Source organism: Elephas maximus, chromosome 24 (genome assembly GCF_024166365.1).
Source record: "Elephas maximus indicus isolate mEleMax1 chromosome 24, mEleMax1 primary haplotype, whole genome shotgun sequence".
NCBI lineage: Eukaryota > Metazoa > Chordata > Mammalia > Proboscidea > Elephantidae > Elephas > Elephas maximus.
The window spans coordinates 28,639,449-28,662,899 of record NC_064842.1 but is presented as its reverse complement, the minus strand read 5'-3'; the positions used below and the strand labels follow the sequence as shown (position 1 = coordinate 28,662,899).

The window sequence follows — 23,451 nt, the reverse complement described above, 5'->3', positions numbered from 1 at the left end:
AAGATGATGTCCTTCTCCAGGGAATGATTCCTCCTGATAACATGTCCAAAGTATGTGACACGTAGCCTTGCCATCCTTGTTTCTAAGGAGTTATTCTGGTTGTACTTTAATTGATGTTGTTGTTGTTGTTAGGTGCCATCGAGTCGATTCTGACTCACAGCGACCCTATGCACAACAAAACGAAACACTGCCCAGTCCTACGCCATCCTTACAGTCGTTGTTATGCTTGAGCTCATTGTTGCAGCCACTGTGTCCATCCACCTCGTTGAGGGTCTTCCTCTTTTCCGCTGACCCTGTACTCTGCCAAGCATGATGTCCTTCTCCAGGGACTGATCCCTCTTGACAACATGTCCAAAGTATGGAAGATGCAATCTCGCCATCCTGGCTTCTAAGGAGCATTCTGGCTGCACTTCTTCTAAGACAGATTTGTTCGTTCTTTTGGCAGTCCATGGTATATTGATTACTGTTCGCCAATACCGCAATTCAAACGCGTCAACTCTTCTTCGGTCTTCCTTATTCATTGTTCAGCTTTCACATGCATATGATGGGATTGAAAACACCATGGCTTGGGTCAGGTGCACCTTAGCCTTCAGGGTGACATCTTTGCTCTTCAACACTTTGAAGAGGTCCTTTGCAGCAGATTTGCTCAGTGCAACGCATCTTTTGATTCCTTGACTGCTGCCTCCATGGCTGTTGATTATGGATCCAAGTAAAATGAAATCCTTGGCAACTTCAATCTTTTCTCCATTTATCATGATGTTGCTCATTGGTCCAGTTGTGAGGATTTTTGTTTTCTTTATGTTGAGGTGTAATCCGTACTGAAGGCTGTAGTCTTTGATCTTCATTAGTAAGTGCTTCAAGTCCTCTTCACTTTCAGCAAGCAAGGTTGTGTCATCTGCATAACACAGGTTGTTAATGAGTCTTCCTCCAATCCTGATGCCCCGTTCTTCTTCATATAGTCCAGCTTCTCGTATTACCTGTTCAGCATACGTATTAAATAGGTAACAATACAACCATGACGCATGCCTTTCCTGACTTTAAACCAATCAGTATCCCCTTGTTCTGTCCGAACAACTGCCTCTTGATCTATGTAAAGGTCCTCATGAGCACAATTCAGTGTTCTGGAATTCCCATTCTTCGCAGTGTTATCCATAGTTTGTTATGATCCACACAGTCGAATGCCTCTGCATAGTCAATAAAACACAGGTAAACATCCTTCTAGTATTCTCTGCCTTCAGCCAGGATCCATATGATATCAGCAATGATATCCCTGGTTCCATGTCCTCTTCTGAAACTGGCCTGAATTTCTGATAGTTCCCTGTTGATGTACTGCTGCAGCCATTTTTGAATGATCTTCAGCAAAATTTTGCTTGCGTATGATATTGTTCTATAATTTCCACATTCGGTTGGATCACCTTTTTTGGGAATAGGCATAAATATGGATCTCTTCCAACCAGTTGGCCAGGAAGCTGTCTTCCATATTTCTTGGCATAGATGAGTGAGCACGTCCAGCGCTGCATCTGTTTGTTGAAACATCTCAATTGATATTGCATCAATTCCTGGAGCCTTGTTTTTCGCCAATGCCTCCAGAGCAGCTTGGACTTCTTCCTTCAGTACCATCGGTTCCTGATCATATGCCACCTCTTGAAATGGTTGAATATCGACTAATTCTTGTTGGTATAATGACTCTGTATATTCCTTCCATCTTCTTTTGATACTTCCTGTGTTGTTGAATATTTTCCCCATGGAATCCTTACTATGGCAACTCGAGGCTTGAATTCTTTATTCAGCTCTTTCAGCTTGAGAAACGCCGAGCGTGTTCTTCCCTTTTGGTTTTCCATCTCCAGCTCTTTGCACATGTCATTATAATACTTTGTCTTCTCGAGAGGTCCTTTGAAATGTTCTGTTCAGTTCTTTTTTTTTTTTAAATAATTTTTATTGGGCTTTCAGTGAAAGTTTACAAATCAAGTCAGTCTCTCACACAAAAACCCATATATACCTTGCTACACACTCCCAATTACTCCTCTCCTAATGAAACCACCACTAATGAAACAGCCCGCTCTCTCCCTCCACTCTCTCTTTTCGTGTCCTTTTCGCCAGCTTCTATCCCCCTCCACCCTCTCATCTCCCCTCCAGGCAGGAGACGCCAACATAGTGTCAAGTGTCCACCTGATCCAAGAAGCTCACTCCTCACCAGCATCCCTCTCCAACCCATTGTCCAGTCCAATTCATGTCTGATGAGTTGGCTTTGGGAATGGTTCCTGTCCTCGGCCAACAGAAGGTCTGGGGGCCATGACCACCAGGGTCCTTCCAGTCTCAGTCAGATCATTAAGTCTGGTCTTACGAGAATTTGGGGTCTGCATCCCACTGCTCTCCTGCTCCCTCAGGGGTTGTCTGTTGTGTTCCCTGTCGGGGCAGTCATCGGTTGTAGCCAGGCACCATCTAGTTCTTCTGGTCTCAGGATGATGTAGTCGCTGGTTCATGTGGCCCTTTCAGTCTCTTGGCCTCATAATTACCTTGTGTCCTTGGTGTTCTTCATTCTTCTTTGATCCAGGTGAGTTGAGACCAATTGATGCATCTTAGGTGGCTGCTTGCTAGCGTTTAAGACCCCAGACGCCACTCTTCAAAGTGGGATGCAGAATGTTTTAATAGATTTTATTATGCCAATTGACTTAGATGTCCCCCTGTTCAGTTCTTTTACTTCATCAATTCTTCCTTTTGCTTTAGCTGCTCGACACTCAAGAGGAAGGTTCAGAGTCTCCTCTGACATCCATCTTGGTCTTTTCTTTCTTTCCTGTCTTTTCAATGACCTCTTGCTTTCTTCATGTATGATGTCCTTCCACAACTAGCCTGGTCTTCGGTCACTAGTGTTCAATGCATCAAATCTATTCTTCAGATGGTCTCTAAATTCAGGTGGGATATACTCAAGGTCATATTTTGGCTCTCGTGGGCTTGCTCTGATTTTCTTCAGTTTCAGCTTGACCTTGCATATGAGCAATTGACGGTCTGTTCCACAGTCAGCCCCTGCCTTGTTCTGACTGATGATATTGAGCTTTTCCATCGTCTCTTTCCACAGATGTAGTTGAATTGATTTCTGTGTGTTCCTTCTGGCAAGGTCCATGTGTATAGTCGCTGTTTATGTTGGTGAAAGAAGGTATTTGCAACAAAGAAGTCATTGGTCTTGGAAAATTCTATCATTCAATCTCCGGCATTGTTTCTATCACCAAGGCCATATTTTCCAACTACTGATCCTTCTTCTTTGTTTCCAACTTTCGCATTCCAATCACCAGTAATTATCAGTGCATCTTGATTGCATGTTCGATCAATTTCAGACTGCAGCAGGTGATAAAAATCTTCTATTTCTTCATCTTTGGCCCTAGTGGTTGGTGCATAAATTTGAATAACGGTCATATTAACTGTCAGTTTGTCGTACTGCGGGGGCTTGTGTGTTGCTGTGATGCTGCGAGCTATGCCACTGGTATTCAGATACCAGCAGGGTCACCCATGGAGGACAGGTTTCAGCTGAGCTTCCAGACTAAGACACACTAGGAAGAAGGACCCGGCAGTCTACTTCTGAAAAGCATTAGCCAGTGAAAACTTTATGAATAGCAGCAGAACATTGTCTGATACAGTGCTAGAAGATGAGCCCCCCATCTTGAGTTGGAAGGCACTCAGAGATGACTGGAGAAGAGCTGGCTCCTCAAAGTAGAGTCGACCTTAAAGCTTTTGGGACCTTCATTTGCTGATGTGGCATGACTCAAAATGAGAAGAAACAGCTGCAAACATCCATTAATAATTGGAACCTGGAATGTATGAAGTATGAATCTAGGAAAATTGGAAATCATCAAAAATGAAATGGAATGCATAAACATCGATATCCTAGGCATTAGTGATCTGAAATGGACTGGTATTGGCCATTTTGAATCAGACAATCATATAGTCTACGATGCTGGGAATGACAACTCGAAGAGGAATGGTGTTGCATTCACCGTCAAAAAGAACGTTTCAAGATCTATCCTGAAGTACAATGTTGTCAGTGATAAAATAATATCCATATGCCTACAAGGAAGACCAGTTAATACGACTATTATTCAAAAAATTTACTTTAATTGATAGACATTCAAAATTGTTTCTCATTTTTTCAAAATCGTAAATAATGCCATAATTAAATTCTTCACGTATCAAAGCTTTGTCTCTCCTTTGAATTATTTCTTTAGAATAAACTTCCAGAATCTTATTATTGGGTCAGTGAGTATTAATCATCTTATAGTTCTCGGCAGTATACTTTTCAAGGAGCTGCACCAACTCCCGATGTGATGGATAGTCACGTGCACTATCTACCACTGTTCCTACCCCATAGTTAGGGTTTGTTTTCTAGGTCAAAGGCTGTGAACTGATGGTCTGAGGTACACTTTGGCTCACAGATGACATAGAATTTGACTCTTTTTTCTTCATTAGGCTAGTATTTCAATACTTGCACTTAAAAAGAATATAAAAAGTAGGAAAAACAGTATAATAAGCACCTATACATTTTTTTTTATACACTATCCAGTTAAGACAAATCTTAACATTTTGCATTATTATTTTTTTGATAAAGAAAACATTAAACATTATACATAGAGTTTGTATACTTGCTCTGTATCCTAATCCCCCTCCCTCCTCAGAGGTTACCACTATCCTAAATTTTGTATTTATGTTTCCCATGTAAGTTTTTATACTTCTACTATATGTTGCTGTGACCATAAACACATAGTATTGCTTCTTATGCTTTTAAACTTTATATATATGGTATTCTTTATTGACATGATGGCAGCTGGTGGCTGTGGTGGATTTTTCTTTATGTATCTTCTGTATCTTGTCTTTTTGCTCCCTATTGTTTTTTAATGTATTGGTACATTGGCTGTAGCTCATCTATTTTAACTACACAGTTTGGGCAGTATTTTATTTACATAAAAACACATATTTTCCACTTAAAGAATCAAAAGACCTGGCAATGCCAGGCTCATATTCTTTCTTGGGACAACTGGCTAAAGCCGTGTAGCAGTTGCCTCTGTTGGCTTTTATTTCAACTGAACACAATTTCATGACCAGAACAACCTTTACAAAGGGCCAGAATCCTATTGCTGGGTCCCTGGATCCTAACTTTTAGAGGGCTCTGCTCTGGCTCTCCTCTGCCTGTGACCCTCCCACAGGGCTAGGAGTTCACAGGGCCAGAGAATGTATCTAGAGCCCTTTAAGACCACACCTGAGACTGAGGAATTCTCTGCCCAAAAGGTCCCAAGCCCCTTCCAGAGCTGCAGGCCTCTTCCAAGGCTTCATTGTCCCGAGGGTAGATCACACTGCCAGTGTGTGAATGCTCAGGCCCAAGGAGGGGCCAAAGGGTGGGACAGAGCCTGAGTGTGAATAAAAGACGAACAAGCCACGGGCTGGGGCACCTCGGATTGTGTGGTCACTTTCTGATATAAAACTCCAAGGTGTCCAACAAGTCTAAATTGAAACCTAGCCTTCCTGGTCTTTATGTAGATATATTTATCAAGGTAGGAGGTTAGAATATATTTTATTAAACAGTTAGTTAGCTTAACTTACAGCTTTAAAGTATTTAGATATATGGTATATGGGTGTCCATTTGCACTCTTATCCTGGGCCCTCAGGTGCATGGAGCTGGCCTGTTCAACACCACTGACTGTCTTCCAGACGGCACAAGTCAACCATTCTCCTCTCTGCCTGGGCTCTGCAGCACTTGAGTTTATGGCCACCCCCCACTCCAATGCTAAATCTTTGAAAATTTCTTGTTTTAAATAGCAATCAAAATTGCTTTAAATTACAGTTCCTTTATTATAACCAAGTTTTAACTTTTTAACATATTTACTAATTCATGTCCTTATCTATGTATTTTTTTTTCTGTACTTAGTCTTCTTTGTAGTAATTCTTCTGCTTGAGGAATAGAAGGCAGGTACTTTTCCTGTTTCTGCCCACTGACTGGGCCACCCTACACCAGGGTCAAGTCTTGAGGATCCTGGACTACTCAGACAATTTCAACCCAGGCTGTAATTTTAGGCAAGGGTTGGTCCCTATCCAATTCACCCTCACTCTTTAGGGTCTCTTGTGGGACTCCCAGCTTACTCAGTCCCTGGGTGTCATTTTTTATTCTTCCCACAAGATGCTGTCCAAGGGCAGGACCAGAGTTTCAGGATTGACAAGGGCACTCAGGGCTAAAGCTGTCTCCCTGTCTATTTACCTCTCTGCCCTTAATAGCTTATTACCTCTTTGATGATTTTAAAACCTAAAAAAAAAAAAAAAAATTTAAAACTTTTGCTCGTCAAAAGACTTTACTGAAAAAGTGAAAAGATAAGCTACGGACTGGGAGAATATTTTCAGAAAGCATATATCTGACAATATTCTAATGACCAAAATACATACAAAACTTCAAAAACTTAACAACAAAAAGACAAATAACTGAATCATAAATGGGCAAAGGACTTGAATAGACATTTCACCAAAGAGGACATTCAAATGGCCACCATGCATATGAAAAGATGCTCAGCGTCATTAGCCCTCAAAGAGATACAAATCAAAACGAAAATGAGATACCATTTCACTTTGGTTAAGAGTTACGGCTGCTAACCAAAAGGTTGGCCGTTTGAATCCACCAGGCACTCCTTAGAAACTCTATGAGACAGTGCTACTCTGTCCTATAGGGTATGAATTGGAATTGACTTGATGGCAATGGGTAACCAACTGGTAAGGAAGACAATAAAAAAAAAAAACAAAAACCTAGACAATAACAAATGTGGAGAGGATGTGGGGAAACTGGAACCCTTATTCATTGTTGGTGGGAATGCACAATGGTACAGCCATTGTGGAAAACAGTGTGGCGGTTCATCAAAAATCTAGAAATAGAACTACTATATGACCCAGCAATTTCACTTCTAGGTATATAGCCAAAAGACTTGAAAGTAGAGACTCAGATAGGGACTTGTACATTATTGATAATAGTCAAAAGGTGGAAACAACCTAAATGCCCATCAACAGACAAATGGATAAACAAAAAATGGTACATACATACAATGGAATACTACTCAGCCAGCAGGAGAAATAAGGTCTTGATACATGCTACAATATGGAAGGAGCTGGAAGACATTATGCTCAGTGAAACAAGTCAATCACAAAAGGACAAATATTATATGACCTCACTTATATAAAAAGATAAGAAAAGGCAAATGTATAGAGAACAGAGTTTATTAGTGGTTACCAGGGATGGGAGGGAGGGAGACAGGGGGGGTTAATGGTGACAGAAGTACTGTTGATTAAGGGTAGGGTTGCACAGCCCGTTATTGTAATTGCTGTTAATAAGCTGTACAACTGTAAAAAGTTGAATCGGCAAAAGTTGTGTGATAGATATATTTTACAACGACAAAAAAAAGTAGCTGCTGAGGCTGCTTATGTACAACCAAAAACATCATGGGATCTGGTTTCTTAGTTTGGAAGTTTAGGGTCATGGTTTCCTGGGACATCCCAGTTAAATGGTCTAATAATAATGTGTTCAGTGCTGCTGTTCTACCTTCTAGTTCGATGCATAGTACCTGAGGGTCTTAAAAGCTTGCAAGTGGCCATCCATGGCCATCCAAGGCACAGCAATTGGTCTGTTTGCTTGGAAAAACAGGAAAAAGCAGAGTCAGGAATAGAAGAAAGATACAGAATGGGTGGCTAATTGCCTCTTTTGCCATGAGACCAGAAGAATTGGATGGTGCCCAGCTACCATCACTGAATATTTTGACCAAAGATTCCAGAGAAAAATCCTGATCAAAAAGGAGAAAAATGCACAGCAGAATTTCAAATTCTCATGGACCCCAGACATCCTGGAGACATGAAGCCTGGATGACCCCCTGAAAAATACTGCCATTAGATAATCTTTAAACCTCATACCAAAAATATCCCCTGAAATCTTCTTAAAACCAAACAATAGTTTAGCTTAACTAGTAAAAAATCTCTGCCTGGAGCATTATGTTCTTTTAAGAATTATCCACATGGAATTAAATTAACAACAAAAACTTGAAAGATTAGATATGAATTTTAGGGGGCAGTGAATTTATGTTGATGGGGGAGGAACAAATCAGAGAAGGAGGGTGAGAATGGTTGCACAACTTGGAGAATGTAACCAGTTACTAAGTGGTACATGCAGAAACTGCTGAATTGGTGTATGCTTTGCTGCGTACATTTTTGACAACAACAAAATAAAATTAGAAGAGAAAGAAAAGAAAAACCTTAAGTTATCCAGCCGTAGTTGTTTCAGGGGAAGATTATTTTAATTAACTTTTTTAAGAAACAAGAAATTTCCTCCATGATCATAGAGATTTTTAATAAGGACAAACGAGTGATTTGCATATTATACAGAGGCAACCTGGAATGCAATTTATTTATTCATTCACCCGACAAACATTGCTAAGAGCCTGCTACCATGGGCCTGGCACTGAACTAGGAACTGGGGGTACGGAGGTAAAAGATAGACTTTGCCCTCCAGGAGCTCTGTGGGAGAAATCAGCACTACTAAAAAGGATTTCGACAAGGGCCTCAGAGACTTACTCACAGGTAAGTCACTTCCTCAGATTGGGTGGAGGCAGTACAAGAAGGATTTCCTGGGAAGACGGCATATAAACTGAGGTTTAAAGAAAAAGAAGAATTTATTAAAAAGGGTTGTCAAAGGGCATTCTGGGCTAAGAGAAGCAGCATATGAAAGGAAAGGAGACATGAGAGAAAGTGGTACTGCAATTAAGACTGCATGGGTAGTAGGAAGAAATGAGGGTGGTGAGGCAGACAGGGGCTAAGGGCATGGTGTGTGATGCCTAGCCATCTGGATTTTATCCCCCAAATAATGACCCAAATAATGAGGAGGCACAAAAAAATTTTAAGTTGGAGAGTAATATGATTCAATCAGCATTTCAGGAAGACCATCCTAGCCTGCAAGGAGAAACCCTTAAAAGGTTATGAGACTGTAGGCAAGGATACCAGTTAGACATCCAGGCAGGATATGGTAAAGACTTGAGCTAGGGCAATTGGTGTGGGGATGTATGGAGAAAATCGGTTTGACTCATTTTTACTTATCCTGCCAGGGAATCACTCTGATACTTTATTTTGAAGTTCATGTTTTAATTCTGGAAAATTCTTAGGCATTATCTCTTCAAATTCTCCCTTTCTCCTATTCTTTCTTCCTGTACCTATTAGGCATAAGTTGGACCTTCTCAATTCTATTCTCCATACCTCTTCTCCTCATCTTTTTCAATTCTTTATCTTTCTGTTACATTCTTTGTAATTTTTTAAATATCTTTTTTCTAGTTCATTAATTCCGTGATCTGCTCTTTACCAGCTATTACAACTAACTAGCTGTATGATCTTGGGCAGGTTACTTAATCCCTCTGTGTTTCAGCAGTCTCATCTGAAAACGGGGATAACAATAAAGTCTACATCAGAGTTGTTATGAAGGTTTCATGCGTTACAATATGTAAAGTATTTAGAATAATGCCTGACAAAGTAAATATTCAATAAACACTAGCTGTTATACGTTGACAGGGAACTGCCAGAAATTCAAGCCAGATTCAGAAGAGGACACAGAATAAGGGATATCAATGCTGATGTCAGATGGATCTTGGCTGAAAGCAGAGAATACCAGAAAATATTTACCTGTGTTTTATTGACTACGCAAGGGCATTTGACTGTGTGGATCATAACAAATTACAGATAACGTTGCAAAGAATGGGAATTCCAGAACACTTAATTGTGCTCATGAGGAACCTATAAAAAGAGGTAGCCGTTTAAACAGAATAAGGAGATACTACATGGTTTAAAATCATGAAAGGTGTGTGTCAGGGTTGTATCCTTTCACCATACTTATTCAATCTGTATGCTGAACAAATAATCCGAGAAGATGGACTATATGAAGAACGTGACATCAGAATTGGAGGAAGACTCATTAACAACCTGCATTATGCAGATGACACAACCTTCCTTGCTGAAAGTGAAGAGGACTTGAAGCACTTACTAATGAAGATCAAAGACCACAGCCTTCAGTATGGATTACACCTCAACATAAAGAAAACAAAAATCCTCACAACTGGACCAATAAGCAACATCCTGATAAATGAAGAAAAGATTGAAGTTGTCAAGGATTTCATTTTACTTGGATCCACAATCAACACCCTTGGCAGCAGCAGTCAAGAAATCAAATGCCCCATGAAATAATGGGGCAAATCTGCTGCAAAAGATCTCGTTAAAGTGTTAAAAGGCAAAGATATCACTTTGAAGACTAAGGTATGCCTGAGCCAAGCCATAGTATTTTCAATCACCTCATGCATGTGTTAGCTGGACAATGAATAAGGAAGCCCGAAGAAGAATTGATGTCTTTGGGTTATGGTGTTGATGAAGAATACTGAATATACCATGGACTGTCAGAAGAAGGAACAAGTCTGTCTTGGAAGATATACAGCCAGAATGCTCCTTGGAAGCAAGGATGGCGAAATTTTGTCTCACTTACTTTGGACACGTGATTATCAGGAGGGACCAGTCCCTGGAGAAGGACATCATGGTTGGTAAGGTAGAGGGTCAGTGAAAGAGATGAAGACCCTCAATGAGACAGGCTGACAGTGGGTGCAACAATGGGCTCAAAAATAGCAATGATTGTGAGGATGGTGCAGGACTAGGCAATGTTTCGTTCTGTTGTACACAGGGTCACCATGAGTTGGAACTGACTCGACAGCACCTAACAACAATTATTTTTATTAGAAGTTCTACTGGGTTTTTTTCTCACATCTACTTTGTCTTTCTTCAGTGTCCCATTTTTAAACACAGCAACTGCCTCTGATTCACTGATTGTAAACTAATGACTTGTCTCAACATCAAAACTAAAATGAGGTTAGTGTTTTACTTGATAGGTTGCAAGTCCGGGCTTCTAAAGCCAATATTTTTCTGTCAGTTTTAGACCATTCTCTTACTGTCCACTGTCATTCAAGTTCATTTTTGTAAAAAATATATTAAAAGGGACATAATACTGTTGTCCCTTGGTATCTGCAGGGGATTTGTTTCAGGACTCCCCATAGATACCAAAGTCCGAGGATGCTCAAGTCCCTTATATAAAATGATGTAGTATTTGCATATATACTACACACATCCTCCCATATATTTAAATAATCTCTAGATTACTTATAATACCTAATACAATGTAAATGTTATATAATAGTTGTTATACAGTACTGTATTGTCTAGGGAATAATAACCGGACACAAGGCAAACAATGCTCAAACAATGAGTGCTGAAGAGAGACTGAGGATCTGTGAAATGGTGAGAGGCTGCAGCAGGGGATGTCTACACATCATTGCATTCCTGTGGGTTCAGCGTAGTGCTGGCAAGTGGCAAATTCAAGCTTTGCTTTTTGGAGCTTTTTTCCCCCCAAATATTTTCGATCCACAGTTGGTTCAATCTGTGGGTGCAGAACCTGTGGATATGGAGGTCCTGTACTAAAGATTTACTGACCTGTCCTCTACCTTTTACTTTGTGAGTTATTTAGGGAGTAAACAGGCACAGAGTCACAACTGCAGCTTCAGGGACACCAAAAACAGTGAGATGGTCCTTGAGACAGAACCTTGACAACAACGGCATCTACAAAACCCAAGTAACTGTCCTGCAAATCAAACAATACTAAAACCACGGAGCTAGGTGGCTTTTGATACTGTTTAAACAGTAACTGTTAATCTCGTGACTCAATTACCTAATATTTAGGAGAAAATGAAAACCCTATAAATGAGCTGAAAAATCTGTTTTCAGGCAAATATATACCTGAGGAAAGGTAAGCAACAGAAGCTTTCACAAGTCTACTGTGACTTCGAAACTAAAAGAAGTATATGTCTTGCTGTATTCAAATCATACACCCTTACGCCCTTGATCTGGTATGTTCGAAGCTATTCTGTGTACAATTACTCCCATACTGACAGCGCGATCTTTTTTTTTTTTTTAATACCTGTACAGCATACTGTGTCAGTGCACAATTAAAACTTCAGTTGTAGGAAGATCAGAAGTGAGGAAAACTAAGAACAAGGCTGTTCAAAGCCTTAGGAAAAGCAAGAGGAAATAAAAGCAAAAGATGAAGCTAGTTTTTAAAAAGGTACCTATGTCATGGTGCAAAATGATCTGAATACACAAGCAGACAGCCGCCCCGACAGCAGTGATTAGAATCTGTTTGTAGAATAAATGAAAAAGAAGGGTGAACTCAGAAGATAACAGGTAGTGACAGTGGTGATTAAAGATGTCATAAAATTAACATCTGTTTTAGACCTTTGGAGAAAGACAGGAGACTTCCAAAAGTTATGCCACTTCTTTGGCTAGATTCCTTGTTGTTATTAGGTGCCGTTGAGTTGGCTCATAGCAACCCCCTGTATAACGGAATGGAAACTGCTCAGTCCTGCACCATCCTCAAAACCACTGCTGTGCCTGAGCCCATCACTGCAGCCACTGTGTCAATCCATCTCGTTGACGGCCTTTCTCTTTTTTGGTGACCCTCTACTTTACCAAGCATGATGTCCTTCTCCAGGGACTGGTCCCTCCTGATAACATGTTCAAAGTATGTGAGATGATGTCTTGCCATCCTCACTTCTAAGGAGCATTCTGGCTTTACTTCTTCCAAGACAGATTTGTTTGTTCTTCTGGAAGTCCACGGTATATTCAATATTCTTTGCCAATGCTGTAATTCAAAGGCATCAATTCTTCTTCAGTCTTCCTTATTCATTGTCTAGGTTCCTTAGCATTTCTTTATTTATAGCATAGAAGAACCTTACTCTTGGCCTCCAGCTACTTATCTCATTTTTTTGCCATTCCTCCACCACATGCTACATTCCAGTCATATAAAACTATCATATCCAAACATACCATGCCTTTGATTCCATGCTGTTGTGTAGGTTTTATAAGTTTATAAAACTCTGCCTGAAACTCTGTTCCGTCTGTCTGAAATGTTCTTCCCTTTTTTTCTGCCCTTAAAAAATTCATAAAGTGGCCCTTTAAGGTCCAGCCTGAGAGTGACCGGAGCCCCTGACATTTGGTGTTCCCTCCTCTGTGTTCCTCTAGCCTCCATGTGAACTTTTCTCCGGGCATACATGTCACTGCCTCTTGCAACTAGGCTAAGAGACAGAAACAAGATTATGGTCACATTTATACCCCAGGGACCATGGCAGAGAACCTCAGCAAAGGTTTAAAAGGGAATAAAGCTGGATCAAAAAGAAAGAAGGAGCAGAGAGTCATCCTACGCTAGGAATACAGGTTTCACTCAGTAAATATATTTAATCAATATGATGGGGTCACAATATAGAGGGTCAGCGAAGAAGAGAAAGACCCTCAACGAGACAGACTGACACAGTGGCTGCAACAATGGGCTCGAGCATAACAACGATTGTGAGGATGGTGCAGGACTGGCAGTGTTTCATTCTGTTGTACATAAGGTTGCTATGAATCAGAACCAACTTGAGGGCACCTAACAACAACAATGGTGAAAATAATATTGGGGGAAAAAAGCACAGAAAAACAAAAGATGAGAATGATAATTACTAAGTTATCACACAATTTTGTCCTTTATCCTCAACTGCACCACAGGCAGCTGATTCCAAAAAAAGACAATAAATTAAAAGAAACATTAAATAATGTCTTATCTTTACTGTATTACATTATGATTTAATTCCCAAGTCCTGGGAGTTGAGTGAATGGCTTAAAACAAAACAAAACAAAACAAAAAACCTTCCAGTAAGTGGTAGAAATCACGACAGGGGAGAGTTTAATATATCCAGAGAACATGAAAAAATTGAACATTAGTGGTTCTAAATTTTCAAATTAGATAGAATCTGTGGCACACTCTTAAGCATTCAGGTCAATACCGAGAATATAGGCATGCATCAACATATAATGAAAAAGCCTAAATATAAAATAGGTCATAATCCAAAATACTATTTCTGAAACAAAAAAAATAAGGCTACTTTAATTACCCAAAGTTTAGCAGGATCCTAATAAGCCTAAAATGCAGAGTTTCATACGTGGCCTTTGACATTCCAAGGGCAAATGTGTGGGAAGAGATGAAAGTATAAAATACTTATTTTTAAAATTAATCTTATAAAAAATAAAGTATACTTTATAAAGGATTTATTTCTTTCACTGGAGTGACAATTCCCAGCGACCCACGAAGTGAGGGCGGAGCCTACCGTGCTGCTGGTGAGTCTGTTTGTGTAGGCCGTGATGACCCCACATCTGCTTCCGGTGAACAGCTGGCAACTGTCAGGGACCCAGGCACAACTTGTCACCTTTGGAAAATGACAAGTCAAAGATCATTGTGTGCTAAAAGCATGGGAAATCCTATTTTTATGACAGCTATTTAAAAAAACATATAATCATAAAATTTAAGGTAAACCTTTTACTTGAAATGTTTAGAATGGTGCCAGATATAATAACAGCATTCTGTAACTTTAAGCCAGATGCCTAAAAGCTGTTGCAAAATTAAAACGTATTATAACGAAGTCTATGATTTTACATTTCTCTGTATATAAACAACACGTGGCCGTTTGTTCCTCAGAAATGTAACAAATCCTTGAGTAGATCCAAGGTTGTGTGTGCCTGTTATACATCTACCTGCTTTTTACTTGTATTTCTTTCTTTTCCTGTTTTTTAGTGGTACATGTAAACAGAGCTTTTGCTTTTAACAGTTTTAAAGCCTGTTAAGTAGGAGAAGAAGGAAAGGTAAATGTGAAGGAAAAAAACAAAGAAAACTGGGATCATTCCTTTAGTACAAAACCCCTTGCCTAATCGCAGGCATGGAAAACTGTACAGGGCTGTGCAAGGTCAGCTCAGTTCTCCACACCTCCTGACAGGTCTTCCTTTTGGCACTAGTTGACTCACAGGGCCACTTCCCACACAGGAGCTGTTCTCCACAGTCACTCACTTCATCAAGAAGATGAGAGGCTGTCGGCCATGGACTTCTTCCTCTTCCCTCCTTTGCACCTCAGGGTGTCTCTGTGTCTTCTCCTGACTTAGAGGGGAAGTGCTCCCTCAGGCTAAGGCCAGCCCCGCCTCATGCCCAATGTTCCTCAAAATCCTGTCCTCTTGCTTATAGTTTCAAATGTCTTTTGCTGATTTCTCTCCCTGGATTTACAAATGTGTTCAATGAGAAAATAACTTGCATGAATCCTGGTCTCTCTTAACTCTTAATATACCATCAAGGTCCATTGGATCCAATTTTATTTTTGAGTTTCGTTTTTAGCAGTTCTGTTTATAAGAATTGATACTTCATAACTTTTATTCTCTCTTAGAGGTCTTCCAAAGGACAAAGAGAAACTGTGGATATAAACTCATTCTGTTTTGCAAATACCATATGGGTCCAGTGAACCCTTTTATAAATCTAAGTTATATAATAGGGTTTTAATGATCTTATTTTCCCAATATCTTGAAACATTTTGCTATTTCATCATCCTAGGAATTATTTCATCATTACTAATCAATTATTCCCAACTATGCTTAAATAAGCAACTGAAAATAATAAGAAAATAGAAGAATGATAGAATCTCCCAGCAGGATAATGTAATATAGGAAATAAATAGTCACCTTTCAGTTTTCTTATTGCATTGCCCAAACTACGGCGTTATCTCTCAAGAAAGTATAAAAGAAGACTAGAGACACCATTTTGTAGTCTGAACACAGTTGAGGATTTAGAATTTTTAATTTCCTACCAATACAAGGAAAGAGAAGAAAACGGACTGAGGAAGATGCTTCACAACTATGAGACACACCAGAAGATGAATGCAAAGAGACAGCTGGACTCTAGACTCTAATGATGATGATGAAATTGATACGTAAGTGAAATCTCAAACTGTCTTCACATGACGATATTCTAGACAGAGGCATAACCAGTGCATGACAGGTATGGCGGATACTGCACTGGTCCTGGGTGTGTGGCGCCACTGAGCAGTTTCTATTAACCTGGTACAGTCAGAGGCTTTTTCCGGAAAATGATGCCAATGGCAAGCACTGAAATTGTACCCCTGTCCACACATCTGACAACCCTCTTTCAGATAACTTTACCATAATATCAGCTCAAAAATACAAATCAAGCTCGTTAATCTTTTAATTAACACTTTATCGTGCTTTAGGAAGGATGTTGGGCTGTACTGGGTTAATAGAAACTACTCAGTGGTGCCATGTCCCCAGGGCTGGTGGAATATCCTAGACATGCCGCTGATTCTAGATGAATTCTTTCATACTTCAGAATTAATGAAAGAAAAATATATTTCTAAGGATAAAAATGAAATACGGCATTTTCATCCAGTTAGTCATTTGACAGCAAGTACTTTATCACACAGTATTTTTCTACAAGAATCTGGACTATCCCATTTCATTAAAGTACTTTTAAGAGTATTCTTTTATCTTTTATGAAGTGGATATGCCAAACTTCATATGATACAATTTTGCAATGTTTAAATTCTTATTAAAAACTAAGATTATTTTTAAATCATCCTTTTATTCTTACTTCTGTACTTTACTGACAAAATGATTTAAAAATGAAAAAAATATAAAGGGTCCATTGGAGCCAGATAACAAATGGTGATGACCTTTTTCCTGGATATTTTGAGGGTCAAGAAAATAAGTCATTGCTTTCCCTTCTTTCGCTGCTAAAAATTCCCCCAAAGTAGCTTACTCCATTTCTAAAGTGCTTAGGGAATAGGAATACATTTTAAGACACATGAATAGATGGCAGGTGTTATACAGATAAAAAAAAAAAAAAAAAGGTAAAAAACTTCCCATGGAAGTAAAAGAAAAAAGATCTGGCACACATTCTGTTGTTGTGTGCCGCTGAGTTGATTCCGACTCACAGTGACCCTACAGGACAGAGCAGAACTGCCCCACAGGGTTTCCTAGGCTGTAGTCTTTATGGAAGCAGATTGCCGCATCTTTCTCCTGTGGAGTGGCTGGTGGGTTTCAACTGCTGACCTTTCAGTTAGGAGCTGAGAGTTTAAGCACTGCGCCACCAGGGCTCCCTGCATACAGTCTAGAGCCTGTAAAAGTTTTGGCAATACTGTGTATTTACATGGTGGTTCGTAGTGTACAAGGTACTTTCACAGACATTGGAAAATTCTTTTACAACATTCTTAAGAATGAGTAGTGTGATACTACTCCCTCGGTTTTAAAGATAAAGGAAGAAATCCAAGTTTGGAAAGGTTAAGTTACTTGTCCAAGACTACAAAATTAGTAAATAACAAAGCAAGGGACACTAATCCAAATCACAGGTTTTAAGCCCAATATTCTTTCTAGTATATCATGACACTTGATCTGGCCCATTTAGGATGAGTCAGGTATAAAAGATGGCAGTATGGTTACAGAGATGAATGACACAGTGCCCTGCAGAAAGTGAACACTGAGAAGAAAGGAAGCTGATTTTGTTCAAATACTGGGCTACTAGTTGATACTGAGTAAGAGAGTATGATATGATACTCTCTCGGTGAGACACTAGGTAGAAAACAAATTTCAGGATGTAGAACGGCAGTAGTTAGGACATCTGTAACCACTGTATATAGTCTGTAAACACTGTAAATGAGACACATAGCTAGCACCATCAGCTTCTTGGATTAGACTAATTGCAGGATATTAAAAACTAGCTGCAATCAGTCTGAGTCCTTTTTAAAGTATTATATTTTATGATTATAAAGATTTCATAAAAAAAGTTTACCTGGTATTGTTGTGAACTTTGTATGAAGTTTATTGGAGGCTCACTTTGTTTACTCTTCAACCTTAAAATGTTATCAGCATATCCCCAGCTCAAGATGGCTGACCACTGAATGTCAGTACTGTTCATGCTTCTCACACCTCAAGGAGAAGGAGAAATAAACTTATCAGAACGCCAATGTTCCGCTGTTATTTGACAGCCGTATGAGTGGCAGGTTAAAGGCTGAAGTTTATATAACAGAACACAATTCCATTCCAGTGCAAATCATTTTATATTCCTTTAATGTTAACAGGCTTCTAAGGGTACAACTGTATTCCTTTTCATTCCTGGTGCTTTTGGTTGGGATTTACTTATGTAGATCCAAAATTTCTGTTAAGAAATTTTTATAAAAGAGGATGATAGTCAAGCTTACTGTATTCATGATCTGAGACAAGTTACTGTTTAAATACCTACTCTAGATTCCCCCTGCTGAATAATCAATATAGACAACTATTACCACTAGAAAGAGGGCATTGCTAGGGCAGAAGCAACACCTGCCCCAAGAAGGGATATTTTAATCCCGTCAACTGCAAGGACTTTGCATGGTACCTTCATTCAATAAGCTTCCATTCTTCTCTCTCTTTCTCTTTTTCACAAAATAATACTATGCCCTTTGGCATAAAGATTTGGAAACCATGACATCTTTTTTTCAATATCATTCCCAATTTGTGTCTTGTTGGTATGGTGAATAGAGCTAAATTTAGCAGCATAAATGCTATAAATGGCACTGCCCTTGGAACTTAGAATGTTTTATGTTCCTTGAGAGAGAATGTGCTTTATTTACTTTAGTACATAACAAAATATCCAGCATACAGATGAATATAATACTCTTTGAGTAAATCAATAAACCATTGAAGATGAAATGCATAGGTTTGTTTTTGTTTTGCTGAGTATACCAAATTCTAACACCAGTTTAACAACAAAGGAACTAGAATATACTTATTAAATATTATCTCCTATAAATATAGGGCTCCCAGGAAAAGGAACTCTGTACTATGAATCTTGGGACCTCTCAAAATCTACCATAATGCCTGACACATTGCAGATGTTCAATAAACCAAGTGCTAAATGAACCAGGTATATTTAATAACTGTTTCTAATTACTCATTCCAGTAATACAAGACACACTATCTTTTTTTTTTACAGAAAAATAAAACTTTTCCTAGGTGCTGCAAACAGTTAACACACTCAGCTGCTAACCAAAGGGTTGCAGTTTAAGTCCAACCAGACGCACCTTGGAAGAAAGGCCTGGGGATCTATCTACTGCCGAAAAATCAGCCACTGAAAACCCTAGGGAGAACAGTTCTACTTTGACATACATGGAGTCACCATAGTCAGAATCTAGTGGGCAACTAGATCAATGAATCTTAAATAGGAGTTTGCAATAAAATTGCTTTTTCAACATACGTAGGCTTGCACTCAGGCCCCAGAGGCTCTGATGCAGTGTTATCTCAAGTGGGACCAAACTGAGTACTCTTTAAAAAAAATCACCTCAGGTAATTGTGAGGAATGGCTCTTAAGTAACTGCCCTATATTGGGGTTAAGATAATTAAACCATCTCAGTCTAGTTGTTGCATTGTTTTATGCATGTACAATTAAGCAAAACTACCTATTTTATATAACAATAAAACTTAACACATTCCAGCTATTCATACATGACATAATTTTCACCTGCACGCCACACTCTCACCCAGTCAACGCCCCTGCACAATGCCTATCATGGGGGCTGCTATGTAGTGAACAACACTGTCGTAGGTCCCTGGCCACAGGGTGTTTACAGTCCATTGGGCATTTATTAAGCACTTAGAATGAGCTAGGCGCTGTGCTAAGCATTTCCATGCATTATTTCATTCAACCATTATAATAAATTACCCTGTGAGATAAATCCTTTTGTTATTCCCATTTTACAGGTCAAAAGCCAGGATGTGGAAAGCTTAAATAACTCTCCCAAGGCCACATAGCTATAAAGTCTCAGAGGCGGAATGCGAACTCAGGCAGCGTGCCTCTTGAGGCACAGCTATAACTAGCATATTACCTCTTTGGACATATCTAGATTTTGACAAATCCCAAATACATTTTGTAAGAAAGAAAAGTGTAATTTGAATGAATACAGCTATTAAGGGCACACTAAGGGCTTGTGACTGTAGTGGCACAAATGAGACAGGCTGAGAATTATATATATATATGACTCATAGTGTAAGTGATACTACTAGCCCTTTCTCTTCTGCTCAATAGGGATAAGCTTCAAACTAATCTTCTGTCTCAATCTACTCTTTTTTTTTTTAAGATAAATCATTCACAAGTTTTGGTACTTTAAGCATTGTTAGTAGTAAACTATTTATGATACATCTCACAACTAACTGCAAAATACTAGTAAGAAAAAGCCACTGCTATCGCAATAACTACCATTCAACAGATATGACCTTATTTTGACTCATTAAACTTAGATGGAACAGTATGCATCTTTTCTTACTTGTAACAACTATAAAAACAATCATTTGTTTCATGAAAGACATAATAGTGAGCCTGAAAGAACTGTGGCCAGCTAGCACACTTAATTCCTTTAAGGGACTGGTGTTTGGCATGGGCGTGGGTACCCTCGTATTGCAGTGCCAGTGGAATGGAAGGCTTGCTGGATGCTGGAGCACGGTGCCGGTACAAAGTACTGTTAAAGGCTAACCATACGTACACTAAGAGGCACCCACTACACAAGCTGGCTTTCAGGCAAATCTGTGCCCAACCTGACTGAGCAGATGAGTGCCCTCAGTGACTCATGTTAGTGCCCAACACCCATGACAAGTAAGTAGGGAGAGTGCTCTTGAACTCAGTGAAGTGGTTGATTTAGAAGGGCTGAGGGATTACTTAGCTGACATATAGAAATACGGAGAGGGCCTCTACAGCACTTTCCCACACGTTCTGAGGAGTCACAAAGAACTGTTTTCAGATGTCTATGTTTTTAAAACTTATTTTCAAGGCTATCTTGACTCCTTGTTTTGTTTTGTTTGTTTGTTTGAATCCCATGGCTACATCTTCCCAGATAAATAGATTTGTTGGCCAAGTATGACAGTCTGTTCTCAGGTTCCAGGGCCTCAAGTTAAAGTGTAAATATCTATCAAAATGATCATGCTTTTAAGGGAACAAAACCATTTGTTCTTGTCTTCTTCAAATGTGTCCTCTCATTTCAAATGGCACTGCATTTAATGTCTGTTTTTTTCATGTAGTATGTTTTAATTCTTGTATTGTACTAAATAACCATAATCTGAGCAGAGTTTTTCACCAAGAACTTAGAAAACTTTAGAAATACAACAAAATAGCAGCACAGATGAGTTTGAAACATTCAAATCTCATGAAAGATAAACCCAGGATGATTCTTATTACACTTTTTTAAAAATAATTTTTATTGTGCTTTAAGTGAAAGTTTACAAATCAAATCAGTCTCTCACACCAAAAGCCATATAGCCATATACAACTTGCTACACACTCCCAATTGCTCTCCCCCTAATGAGACAGCCTGCTCTCTCCCTCCACTCTCTCTTTTCGTGTCCATTTCGCCAGCTTCTAACCCCCTCCACCCTCTCATCTCCCTTCCAGGCAGGAGATGCCAACATAGTCTCAAGTGTCCACCTGATCCAAGAAGCTCACTCCTCACCAGCATCCCTCTCCAACCCATTGTCCAGTCCAATCCATGTCTGAAGAGTTGGCTTTGGGAATGGTTCCTGCCCTGGGCCAACAGAAGGTCTGGGGGCCATGACCACCGGGGGTCCTTCTAGTCTCAGTCAGACCATTAGGTCTGGTCTTATGAGAATTTGGGGTCTGCATCACTTTTTATCCCACTGCTCTCCTGCTCCCACAGGGGTTGTCTGTTGTCATTACACTTTTATTTTACCTTGTTCTTTGCTGTATGTCATCAGAAGACAGAAATTTCGGGACAAGCCACAGATGGCTCTGGTGGGCAGAGCCTGGAGAGAACCAAATCTTTCTCCGTGAGGTTGGCTGAAACAGACCACAGGCACTGGAGCACTTGGGGAGCCTACATACTCCCCCCACTTCAAGGCTTTTATCCATGACAAAGGACTCTGGAACCAAGGAAAGAAAAAATGATGATTTTTTAAAAGGTAGTAAAACTAGTGTTGCTTTAAATTTAAATTCTAAACAAAGTAAAAGAGAGTAATCTGAGTGTAAGCCCTTTGAGGGCAAGAATTATTTTATACTTTTTTTTGACTTCCCATGCTTAGCATATAGAAACATGTGCTCCTTATTTGATTTTAATTCTGTGGCTCTAGCCTAGATTGCATGGAAATATCTGATTAAAAATTCAAAATTCCTTGAAATTCGAATGCAGAAACAAAATGCACCATGTATATTTCTTTCAACCTAGCTGAAATACCTAAATTAAAGTTGACACATAAAGGAGGACTGAAATTTGATAGTTTAACAAGACATGTATATATATACAAAGGAGAGAGAAAGAGACAGAGACAGTTGTTGTTTGCCACTGAGTTGACTGTGACTCATGGTGACACTATATGACAGAGTAGAACTGCCCCACAGACTTTCTAGGCTGTAATCGTTATGGGAGTGGATCACCAGGTCTTTTCTCCCACAGACCAGCTGGTAGGTTCAAATGGCCAACCTTTCGGTTAGCAGCCCAGAACTTTAACCATCGTGCCACCAGAGGGCCGTATATTTATATATTTGGCAATTAGAAATCAAGACCACAGGAAGCACAGAAAAGCTCACTGACTGTGAACTCCATGAAGACAGGGAACACATCTGACTCATCTTTGTGTCTCAGCACAGTGCCTGGCACACAGTAGGTTCTCAATAGATGTTTGATGAATGAAGGAACAATGTTCATCTGTGGAACACACTAAGAGGGCCAGGTGGAGGGCATTACATGCTAAATGGGGAACAACCACAGCAAGTACTGTAGGAGCTAGAGAAAAAAAGAGTTGTCAGTGAAGAGCAAAGGAAGAGGTGAGCTTGAAGACGGCAGGGTTTGTATACACAAAGGCGAGGGAAGGCTGTAGAGTGATACCCATGTGCCTGCCCATAAATGCTAATGAAAAAGTTTCTTTTATTCCAAGTAAAAATAATTATGCAGAAGATGATCAAGGAAAGAAACTATGTAGTTTTAAGGAGTTCCTCTTGCAAATTCTACTCTTTTTGGACTGTCTTATCTTCTATTAGCCTCTTCTTTTTTATGGATTTACTCTTTTTAGACACGTAAAAGTTTGGTTAATTGTTTTACTTTCAACTCTTCAGAGGAAAAATGCTACAATAATTTGATAAAAACTAAGAACATACTAAGCAAATTTCAGTCATTTCCACAAAAATACCTGATGGTTTTCGGTAAAACTTGATTATATCATTTTTCAAATGAATGAAAAAAAAAAAAAATAGGCATCACTGACCTACATACTGTCTTAAAGAAACCCACAGCCCATCAGGGATACAGCAATTATTTCAAACCATTTATGGGACACATAATAATACACAATTTTAAATGACGTCATAGTGGTCTGAAAAGAGAATGAAGGTCTGGAAAAGCTGAAAAGCTTCAGGTATGCTAGAGAGAGGACTAGGTCAGAGGCAGGTATTCTGAAAACAAGTTCTTTCTCTAAACTCTTCAGGCTCAGAGACTCTTCAGAGTGTGATTTATCACTCACAATTCC

General features: G+C 39.4%; 1 protein-coding gene across 6 annotated transcripts in view; it reads right to left on the bottom strand.

The window, feature by feature from the left end:
• The window catches only part of LYST (lysosomal trafficking regulator), a 211,994-nt gene that overhangs the window by 11,584 nt on the left and 176,959 nt on the right, over positions 1–23,451 (bottom strand). For all 6 annotated transcript variants that reach the window (XM_049868668.1, XM_049868673.1, XM_049868670.1 and 3 more), the window contains 3 exons: positions 21,663–21,852; positions 17,741–17,877; positions 14,229–14,327 (listed from right to left, as the gene is read on the bottom strand). In XM_049868668.1, the coding sequence (XP_049724625.1) occupies positions 14,229–14,327; positions 17,741–17,877; positions 21,663–21,852 (426 nt within the window). The remainder of the gene's footprint in view (positions 1–14,228; positions 14,328–17,740; positions 17,878–21,662; positions 21,853–23,451) is intronic.